Source organism: Staurois parvus, unplaced genomic scaffold (genome assembly GCF_062004578.1).
Source record: "Staurois parvus isolate SC_StPar_1 unplaced genomic scaffold, SC_StPar_1.0 ptg000018l, whole genome shotgun sequence".
Classification (NCBI taxonomy): domain Eukaryota; kingdom Metazoa; phylum Chordata; class Amphibia; order Anura; family Ranidae; genus Staurois; species Staurois parvus.
Genome location: NW_028317814.1, coordinates 13,622,083 through 13,633,742, shown reverse-complemented (window position 1 = coordinate 13,633,742; position 11,660 = coordinate 13,622,083). Strand labels below are relative to the sequence as shown.

At 42.5% G+C, this 11,660-nt stretch overlaps 2 protein-coding genes across 2 annotated transcripts in view; one reads left to right on the top strand and one right to left on the bottom strand.

Moving 5' to 3' along the window:
- Positions 1–1,473: 1,473 nt before the first annotated feature.
- Positions 1,474–10,300, bottom strand: LOC149473100 (small ribosomal subunit protein mS34-like; the record flags this gene model as incomplete). Its single annotated transcript, XM_089683891.1, has 3 exons — positions 1,474–1,766; positions 6,465–6,507; positions 10,202–10,300. Coding segments are annotated over 3 exons (435 nt in total), but the record flags the coding sequence as incomplete, so codon positions are not given.
- LOC149473099 (structure-specific endonuclease subunit EME2-like) overlaps positions 10,300–11,660 on the top strand; it is a 20,915-nt gene continuing 19,554 nt past the window's right edge. Inside the window, exon 1 of the mRNA XM_089683879.1 lies at positions 10,300–10,306. Within this exon, the coding sequence (XP_089540005.1) occupies positions 10,300–10,306 (7 nt within the window). The remainder of the gene's footprint in view (positions 10,307–11,660) is intronic.

The following is an 11,660-nucleotide window of genomic DNA, read 5'->3' as shown; positions in this document are numbered from 1 at the left end:
GCTACAAGAAGATCAGCAACACTTTATTTATCAGTCAGAATTCTGTATCAAAAGTGATACAAAAATTTAAAAAATATGGAACTGCAACCATCTCACAGAGACTTCCAGGCTGTCCACGGAAGTTGACACCTCGACAAGAGCGTCTTCTGATGAGAGGGGTTAAAGAAAATCTCCATGCAAGTTCATTGCAGTTGTCTAAAATAGAAAGCAAAAACTGGGGCAATTGTTTCCTATGACGCAATATGGCGTATACTGCAATGGCATGCATAGGAATGGCATGCATGGGTGTCATCCACATAGGAAACCTCTCCCATGCACAAAAAATCCTGCCTAGAATTTGCCAGGGAGCATACTCAAAAAGAAGACTACTGGGACTCTGTACTCTGGAGTGATGAGACCAAGATAAATGTTTTTGGAACTGATGGCTTCAAAACTGTACGGTGTTGCAAAGGTGAGGAGTACAAAGAAAAATGCATGGTGCCTACAGTGAAACATAGTGGTGGCAATGCCCTTCTGTGCTGCCGCATGAGTGCTGCTGGTGTCGGGGAGCTGAATTTAATTCATGGTATCATGAATTCACTGATGTACTGCTCTGTATTGAAAGAGAAGTTGTGCACTTTTCCAACATGACAATGATCCAAAACACACATCTAAGGCCACTGTTGCATTTCTGAAGAACAAGGTGAAAGTGATTCAGTGGCCAAGTATGTCTCCTGATCTGAACCCAATCGAACACCTATGGGGAAATCTTAAAAGACAAGTTGAGCATCACTTTCCATCCAGCATCCAGGCTCTAAGAGGTTGTTCTCGAAGAATGGAAAAATGTAGATGTTGCAATGTTGCCAACTTGTTCATTCCAAGCTTAGAAGACTTGGTGCTGTCCTTACAAATCATGGAGGTCATACAAAATACTAGATATAGTAGTTTTTGTTGTGGGGTGTATTCATTTTTGCATCAACTAATTGGAGTAAAACTGAAGATTTTGTAATCTACGTTATACTATTAACCTTACTTTCATGTAATGAGCAAAACAAATGTTACATAAAACTCAGTTTTGCCAACATTTTGGAAATTGTTCTTGTGTTGAGATGTTGAATAAAATCTTACTTTTCAAAAGGGGTGTACTCATTTATGCTGAGCACTGCATATATGGAATGCCTTTAAATTCTCAGTAGCACATAATGGTGTGATTTTATATAAAGTTTTATTACAGCCCAGTAAACATCAAATAGGAAAGTCCAACAGTTACTTATGGTGTCATTGAGTAAAAATGACAATTTTCAATTACGGAAGGTGTTGTGTAGTCTTTACTCAGTATGGTCTATAACTGAAAACAACCCTCAACAAAGAGCAGAGCCCACAACCCCAATTACCATGGCACTTTGTTGCCATTTTGGTTTGAAGGTCACGCTGCTGACAATAAACTGTACATGAATCCATGTTTCTAGGAAGTAGCAGAAGTCCATGGCCTTATCACACTGGTGTCCCTGTTTTGGCTCTCCTCACTTTAAGCTCCTTTTGGAGCTCATGATCAGATTCCCGTAATCTCCCAATGTCCAGCATGGGCTCTGTTAAAGGCTTTCCTTCTTTCTGCAACTGAGCCAGAGCAATAGCCCTCAGTAGTGGTGGGTATGGCACATAGCGGACAGGTTCTGGCTCCGGCAGAGGGATAAATTGCTTGAAGTTCTCTTCTTCATGCCGTGGTATAAGACGCCAGTCATGGTACATGACTTTGCTGATCTCCTGCTCTTCAGGCACGGTTTTACCTGGGTGAATGAAGAAGATGACCATCAATATAAGATCATCAAGTCACTCTACCTAAGATAGGCTCTGCTTATGATCCTGGATGAGAAATACGCTATATGGCCAAAGCTACAAGGACCCCACTCCAAATAATTGAGTGAATGTGTTTTAGTGAAGGGTACTGTTCATTCTACAATTCTCTAGCATACAAAGACATTTAGATTTGGATGTCAAGCCTACTACACACGGGCCAAATGTCGAGCGGTATTTTGGCATCTTCCAATTTTTATTGGATATTTGGCCCGATGTGGTAGCCGGTCTGTCAGAAGCCAGACGTTCGGTCGGCTTCTGTCAAAGAGGCATGATTGAAGAAGGTCTGCTGATCAGCTCCTGATCAGTGCTCTCAGCCAATGGCTGACAGTGTTGACCGAAGTGTTCTGTCCGGGATGGGGGGCATCCCTGTCAGAACCCAATAGCACAGCAGGGGAGCTCGCTGTACCAATATCGGATCATTAGTATACTATGACATACAAAGCCATCCACAACACTGCCCCAATTTACATATCTGATCTTATCTCTATCACCCAAACCGTACTCTTTGCTCCTCGCAAGACCTCCTACTCTCTAGCTCCCTTATCTCCTCCTCCCATGCTCATCTCCAAGACTTCTCCAAGGCATCACCCATTCTCTGGAACTCCCTACCCAAATCTATCAGACTATCACCTACTCTACTTACCTTTAGGCGATCATTAAAATCTCTCTCTTCAGGGAAGCCTATCCCGCCCTCTGCTAATACTGGAATCCTCTATGCTTCCAACCACTCCATCCCCCACAGTTTTACCTATTGTACCACTCACCCCTCCCTCCTAGATTGTAAGCTCCAAGGATCAGGGCCCTCAATTCCCTCTTGTATTGAACTGTATTGTTACTGTATTGTCTCCCACTATAATGTAAAGCGCTGAGCAAACCATTGGCGCTATAAAAATCCTATATAACAATAATAATTAGTACAGTGGCTCCTCCTGAGCTGTCCGTTTTTTTTCTCATTCAGTGTGTACCAGGCTTTAGTGCAAATAAAAAAAGTATCATGGACAATACTCGATTGTTCCTAAAGACATTCAGACAATTACAATCTGGTGGCAATTGTTCAATACGAATACCCTTAATTAACCTGAGATGTCCAACAAACTCATATGGGTTTGATGGTCAATAAATGTCCGCAAATCGTTAACCATATAGTGTACTTCACTCTCTTTCTTAACTACCTGCCGACCGCAGATAGCCGAATGACGGCTTCACTGCGGCCGGCCAGTTCTGAGTGGACGTCATATGACGTCCCCCCAGAACGCGCTCTCCTGCGCGCCCCAGGGGGCGCGCACCCGGCGATCTCCGTGATCGCTGTGTCCTACAGACACAGCTGATCACGTGATGTGGTAAAAGGCCAATCACAGCGCCTTTTACCACCTGATCAGCGGTGTCCAATGACACGCTGATCAGAGGGAAATGCAAGTGCCGGTTCTCGGCTGCACTTTCCTCACGCTGTCAGATCGTGAGGAAAGTACTGCCGAGAACCTGCAGTTGTCAGAGCGGGGATCGGCACCGATCATCAGGGCACTGATGATCAGTGCCCTGATGATCGGTGCCCAGCAGTGCCACCCGCAAGTTCCGCCCACCTGTGCCCAGCAGTGCGCCCACTAGCTCCGCCCACCTGTGCCCAGCAGATCACCCACCTGTGCCCAGCAGTGCATCCACCTGTGCCACTCTGCAGTGCCACCTACCTGTGCCCAGAAGTGCCACCTACATGTGCCCAACAGTGCCACCCACCTGTGCCCACCCACCTGTGCCCACCAGTGCCACCCACCTGTGCCCACCCACCAGTGCTGCCCACCAGTGCCACCCACCAGTGCAGCCCAGCAGTGCTGCCAGTCAGTGCCACCAGTCAGTGCCCAGGGGTTGTGCCAGTCAGTGCTGCCAGTCAGTGCCCAGCAGTGATGCCAGTCAGTGCCGTCTATCAGTACCCATCATCAGTGTCACCTATCAGTGCCACCTATCAGTGCTGCATATTAGTGCCGCCTATCCGTGACACCTCATTAGTGCTGTCTATCAGTGCCGCCTATCCGTGCCACCTCATTAGTACTGCCTATCAGTGCCCTTTAGTGCTGCCTATCAGTGCCCATCAGGGCCGCCTATCAGTGCCCATCAGTGCTGCCTCATTAACGCACATCAGTGAAGGAGAAAAAAATGCCTGTTTGAAAAATGTTATAATAGAAACAAAGAAACTTTTTTTTTTTTCAAATTTTTTGCACTTTTTTATTTATAGCGCAAAAAGTAAAGCGCCCAGTGGCGATTAAATACCACCAAAAGAAAGCTCTATTTGTGAGAAAAAAATTATCAAAATTTCATATGGGTACAATGTTGCATGACCGTGCAATTGTCAATCAAAGTGCGGCAGCGCTGAAAGCTGAAAATTGGCCTGGTAAATAAGGGGGTATAAGTGCCTGGTAGGCAAGTGGTTAAACAGCTTAGTTCATCAATTACTTTTCTACACTGTTTACCAAACTATTCACTGCAAACTCTACAAAGAATTAAAAGGAAACAATAGGGGTTATCTACTTAAACTGGAGGGTGCAAAAGCTGGTGCAGCTCTGCATAGAAACCAATCAGCTTCCAGGTTTTGTCAAAGCTTAATTGAACAAGCTGAAGTTAGAAGCTGATTGGCTACCATGCACAGCTGCACCAGATCCTGAACGCTCCAGTTTTAGTAAATCTATTCCTATGTATATGTGTAAGAATTTATACTAGAATTTGGAAAATTAATATAATGAGTTAGTTTGGCCAATTATTTTTTTTTTTCACATTTCATAACCCCTCATTTGCTGTGGTTTCAGTTTGTGTTGCTTGCCTATGAGTAAAAGGTCGGATGTTGCAATCAAATTTTATGGCATACTCCCTTTCAGATGCTATCATTTGAAGGCTGCACTGGGTTCTAAGCAGTCCTGCCAGAAAGACTTGCTTTTTTTTTTTTTCTTCAATAAAGTCATCTGCAGACAACAGGATCTATGAAAACAGAATTATATAACAAAATGCATCCACAAGATTCCTCTACGTTGATATGTTCCCTCAAGACTAGCTGGACGGGATCATCAGAGAGCATGTACGCACGGTTTTAAGCAAACTCCCACACCCCTTCCTTTATAGAAAACAGTATTTTAGATGTCATCCAGACATTTTTACCACCAACCTTAATTATTAAACTAATTGTAAAGGATTGCTTTTTATTTTTTTTTAACCACTTCCTGTCCAGCTGTTGTATATAAACGGCCAGACGGTGGCAGTACAGGGTCGGGTAAACATTTATAAACAGCCTCCCCGCCCCCTGCTTGTGCGCACTCCCTGGGAGCACTGTGATCTAGTGCCCGCTGTGTCCTCCGGACACAGTGGAACACCGATCGTCGTATGGGACCTCTGTGCAAGGTACCGATCATGTAATCACTGATTGGCCAATCAGTGATCACATGCAGAGTATTAAGCAAGATGTTACTTCTGACATCATTGCTTACTACGTGTGAAATCTGTGAATGATCACAGAGGTCACATGGTACAAAGCTATTCACAACAGCCTTGTACCATGTGACAAGCTGTGACCAATCACAGCTCACACAGTAGTTCTCAATGGCTACAAGAATGCAGCCAGAGAGAAGGAGCAATGATTGCTTTTATAGCCTTTATGGGTGTAAAAGCAATCAGTGTAAAAAAAAAAAAAAAAAAAAAATCTTCATCACCCCCCACAAGTAGTAGTGTCACCATGGTGACACTGTACTGCTAGGGCGACAGTATGTTAAAATAATAATAATAATAATAAAAAAATAAAATAAAAATGTACAAACAAATGTTTAAAAATTATAATTTTGGTTATAAACTAATTTGGGTTATTTATTTTTTTTTTTTTACTAAAAAGATAAACGGAATAAATTTTGGCCAAGATTTACGATGAAATATTATTTGCAAACTTTTGTAAGAAAAACACTTTTTTTCAAAATTTTGGGACTTTTTCATTTACATAGCAAAAAAAAATCTCAGTGGTGAATAAATACCACCAAAATAAAGCTTTATCTGTTTAAAAAAAATGCTAAAAAATTCATATGGGTACAGTGATGCATGACCGCGCAATTGTCATTCAAAGTGTGATAGCACTGAAAGCTGAAAATTGGCCTGGACAGGAAGGGGGTAAAAGTGTCCGGACTTGAAGTGGTTAAATAACAAACATGTTATACTTAACTGCTGTGTGCAATGGTTTTGCACAGAGCAGCCCCAATTCTCCTCTCCGTGAGTTCCCCTGCTGGCACTCCTGGCTCTTTGCCCCCACCGAGTGCCCTCATAGCAAGCATGCTTGCTTCCGAGCTGGCTCTGTGTGTCCATAGACGCACAGAGCGCGGCTCCTCCCTGGCTCTGATTGACAGCAGTGGGAACCAATGAGGAGGGAGAGAGCCAAGAGAACGGCTGCTCCTGTGCACACTGCTGGATTGAGATTGGGCTCAGGTGAGTACAAGGGGAAGCTACATGCAGAAGGTTTTTTTTACCTTAATACACATTAACTTTCCCTTAATAATTTCTTTGAACTAAAATATTAACATGGATTTCTATTAAACTTTTTACAGTATGTTTTTGGTCTGTTGCTTTTTTTTTTAATTTGTAATGACATTTAATGTACCAGGACCTACCGCGATATGTTAAATAACCCCAGGCTTGCCCATGGTCCATGTTCTGGAAGACACAAACACAAGTTAAAATATGTAAATTAAGATTAAAGAATGAGCACACTGTTAACAAAACCTAGCTAGTTTCATATATTATTTAGGAAAATCAAGCAAGTTGGCAAACATAACCTTTCAAATTTATCCATCCTCCTTCGGTCACCTTAGGTCTTCAGAGTTCTTCAGTGGTATTCTAGAATCCTGCAGCTATCTTCACTGGAGTACATCAAAGAAAACACCCCTTAAACCTCTTTATGTGTGCGTGCTCTTAGCTGACAGTCTTTCAATAACAACTCTAAATTATAATCTGTCCCTATCATAAGTATACACTGGAGGTTTAACTAAAGTTCTGCAAGATGTAGCTGGTACATCTATCATGAAATCAACAGCTCTCAGTTTGTGCTATCTAAACATACACTATATTGCCAAAAGTATTGGGACACCTGCCTTTACACACACATGAACTTTAATAGCCTCTCAGTCTTAGTCCGTAGGGTTCAATATTGAGTTGGCCCCGCCCTTTGCAGCTATAACAGCTTCAACTCTTCTGGGAAGGCCGTCCACAAGGTTTAGGAGGGTGTCTATGGGAAGGTTTGATCATTCTTCCAGAAGCACATTTGTCAGGTCAGGCACGAATGTTGGATGAGAAGGCCTGGCTCACAGTCTCCGCTCTAGTTCATCCCAAAGGTGTTCTATGGGGTTGAGGTCAGGACTCTGTGCAGGCCAGTCAAGTTCCTCCACCCCAAACTCAATCATCCATGTCTTTATGGACCTTCTTTTGTGCACTGGTGCACAATCATGTTGGAACAAGAAGGGAACATACCCAAACTGTTCCCACAAAGTTGGGAGCATGAAATTGTCCAAAATATCTTGGTATGCTGATGCCTTAAGAGTTCCCTTCACTGGAACTAAGGAGCCAAGCCCAACCCCTGAAAAACAACCCCACACCGTAATCCCCCCTCCACCAAACTTTACACTTGGCACAATGCAGTCAGGCAAGTACCGTTTTACTGGCAACCGCCAAACCCAGACACGTCCACTGGATTACCAGACAGAGAAACATCTCCACTGCTCTAGAGTCCAGTGGTGGCATGCTTTACACTACTGCATTCAATGCTTTGGATTGTACTTGGTGATGTAATGCCCGGATGCAGCTGCTTGGCCATGGAAACCCATTCCATGAAGCTCTCTACACACTGTTGTTGTGCTAATCTAAAGGCCACACAAAGTATGGAGGCCTTTAGCTACTTACTCTGCAGACAGTTGGCGACATCTGTACACTGTGCGATTCAGCATTCGCTGACCCCACTCTGTCATTTTACGTGGCCTACCACTTTGTGGCTGAGTTGCTGTTCTTCCCAGTTTGTTATAATACCACTAACAGTTGACCATGGAATATTTAGTAGTAAGGAAATGTCACGGATGGACTTACTGCACAGGTGGCAACCTATCACAGGACCACACTTCAATACACTGAGCTCCTGAGAGTGACCCATTCTTTCACAAATGTTTGTAGAAGGAGTCTGCATGCCTAGGTGATGATTTTATACACCTGTGGCCATGAAAATGATTGGAACCCCTGAATCCAATGATTTAGAGGGGTGTCCCAATACTTTTGGCAATATAGTGTATATACTGGAGCAGGGTGGATAAAAATCAATGATTTTTTAAAAAAAAATCTGATTTGTTTTTATTTAAATCTGATTTTTTTTATTTAAAATCGGATTTTTTTGAATAAAATGCTTTTTGAGAAAAATATATTACCATCCAAAGGTTATTCCATCATGAAATAAAGATTAGTTTTTTAATTATGTAGAATAAGGCTGTATATGTTTAATTTTTTTTGGTAAATAAATTCCATTACTACATTCACAATGTCATGCTCTTCCAGAGGTTTTTGTAAGATTATTGGGCAGTTTCTCTGCCTACAAGATATTATCACAGATGCTTGGTTTACTTTTGCAGTTCTCAAAACTGAATTTTACTCAGCGGAGATCACATGCCTCTTCTTCACAGCAAAAATGTTATAACATGAACAGTGTTAAGAAAAAGACCTTCATCCTAACTTCTACAAACCTATGAATACAGAATCAACCCCTTCACTGCTAAGTTTCAAGAAGTTCAGTGAATAGAATAGAAACAATATTTTTCTGATTGTTTGGAGTGGAATAGATCTGCACAAGAAGAAAGTGAAACTAAGTGTGAGGAGGAAGGGGCTGACAGTCTAAGTTTCTTAAAATATATATATTTTGTTTAGCCAAATTAGTTACCAAACATGGATGTTTGTTTAAGGAAATCACATATGCTGGAATGTTATTGTTTCAGTTGAATAAATCTATTTAAATTGTTATTATTAAGGTAATGATTATTTTTCTCCTTCCTAAGTACAACAGAAAAGTTGTCCAAATATGAATGATTAACCTATTAAACTGGGGATAAAAAAACTAATATGAAAAGTTGTTATTCTAAAAATCTTCATCTACTTGCATATTAAAGATATACCAGCAAGAATCAGTCTTTATGTAGAAAACTAGGATTTAAATCAAGCCTTACTGACTAGTGATTTAAATTGTGATTTAACTCAGTTTGATTTAAATCAAATCCACCCTGTACTGGAGTATTTGTTACATCTGAACCTATGTCACCATACAATAAATAATTTACTATAAGAATAGTGATATGTAGAACTGTAGGGAAAATTATGGCAATAGATCTAGGAAGGTTCTATGTATTATTAAAAGAGCAACCTCAATGACCCTTTACCATCCCTGTGTTCTATTTTTGTTCCCCTCCTATCTTGTTAGCAGGGTTACCTTCAAAATACATACTTACACATCCAGCTGATATAGTGTTGTCCTGGGTCAAACCACCGATCCACTGCAGCATTCCAGGTCTTGCTCCACCATCTCATTTACTTACAACATCAGGGGGGAACTATCTATTTTGGGTTCTTGTAGCTGGCCTCATGATGGCATGCATGTTTCACTTCATCAGGGGGCTGGCTGCAAGAACCAGAGCCTCAGCAAGCCCCCTGATGACGTGGCATTGTAAAGTACCCCAAGGCCTCCCTCCCTTGATGCACCAGGAGGGAAAAAAAAAATGAAATGAGGTTCCCATGGCATCACCACAGCCCCATATTACACATGACCCCACCTTGGCTTCTAGCCCACAAAAATGAACACAACATGCAGAAGACGTAAGAGGCAGGCAAGCAAGTGTGCTGTCTTGTCTACCATGTCCATGTGTGCAGTATCCTTAAGGGCTGATTCACACTAGAATGCTGCGCGGGTTTCGTGCACCGCATTCTGAATGCGCTGCCCTTGCGACCTGCAGTGGGTGTCAGTGCAATATTACTGACACAGTAAACGCAGTGCATTGGCCCACACCACATTGCATGGTACAAAAGTACCATGCAATCCAGTTGTAGTGCGTTTACAAAAGTAGTGCATGCACTAATTTAGGTGCAGTGCAGTACAATTTCAGCCCATTTAAAATGAATAGGCTGAAATCGTACTGCACATAACTGCATATGAATCGTACAGGAACGTGCAGCGCATACCGGTGCGATTCCTAGTGTGAATCAGTCCTTAGAGTCTGATGAGCTTAAATACCATGATGTGTATTCTGGCTAAGATTGTCAGCGCCACTTTCTACCCTCTCAATTTTGCAGGACGGCGGTCATGATCTTCTGAACTCTCCCTCACCTCAGCTCTGTAATCCACTTTGACCTTAGTAATATTCCAGTAGCAAGGCTCATCGAATTGCTCCAGCCAGGACTTCTTGGTCACCTCTATGTTCTTACATGCAGGGTTTACAAACAAATGGGGCACATTGAGAACTGGCAATATATATATACAGTCATGGCCGAAATTGTTGGCACCCTTGATATTTCTCCAGGAAATCATGTATTTCTCACGAAACGTATTGCATTAACACATGTTTTGCTATACACATGTTTATTCCCTTTGTGTGTATTGGGACAAAACAAAAAAAGGGAGGAAAGAAAGCAAATTCGACATAATGTCACACAAACCTCCAAAAATGGGCTGGACAAAAGTATTGGCACCCTTTCACAACTGCGGATAAATAAGAATGTTACAAGCATGTGATGCTCCTGTAAACTCACCTGGGGCAAGTAACAGGTGTGGGCAATATAGAAATCACACCTGAAAGCAGATAAAAAGGAGAGACGTTCACTTAACCTTTGCATTGTGTGTCTGTCTGTGCCACACTAAGCATGGACAACAGAAAGAGGAGACGAGAACTGTCTGAGGACCTGAGAACCAAAATTGTGGCAAAATATCAACAATCTCAAGGTTACAAGTCCATCTCCAGAGAACTAGATTTGCCTTTGTCCACAGTGCGCAACATTATCAAGAAGTTTGCAACCCATGGCACTGTAGCTAATCTCCCTGGTCGTGGACGGATGAGGAAAATTGATGAAAGATTGCAACGCAGAATAGTCCGGATGGTGGATAAGCAGCCCCAAACATGTTCCAAAGACATTCAAGCTGTCCTGCAGGCTCAGGGAGCATCAGTGTCAGCGCGAACTATCCGTCGACATTTAAATGAAATGAAACGCTATGGCAGGAGACCCAGGAGGACCCCACTGCTGACACAGAGACATAAAAAAGCAAGACTACAGTTTGCCAAAATGTACTTGAGTAAGCCAAAAGCCTTCTGGGAAAACGTCTTGTGGACAGATGAGACCAAGATAGAGCTTTTCGGTAAAGCACATCATTCTACTGTTTACCGAAAACGGAATGAGGCCTACAAAGAACAAAACACAGTACCTACGGTAAAATATGGTGGAGGTTCAATGATGTTTTGGGGTTGTTTTGCTGCCTCTGGCACTGGGTGCCTTGACTGTGTGCAAGGCATCATGAAATCTGAGGATTACCAAAGGATTTTGGGTCGCACTGTAGGGCCCAGTGTCAGAAAGCTGGGTTTGCGTCCAAGATCCTGGGTCTTCCAGCAGGACAATGACCCCAAACATACGTCAAAAAGCACTCAGAAATGGATGGCAAAGAAGCGCTGGAGAGTTCTGAAGTGGCCAGCAATGAGCCCAGATCTAAATCCCATTGAACACCTGTGGAGAGATCTTAAAATTGCTGTTGGGAAAAGGTGTCCTTCCAATAAGAGAGACCTGGAGCTGTTTGCAAA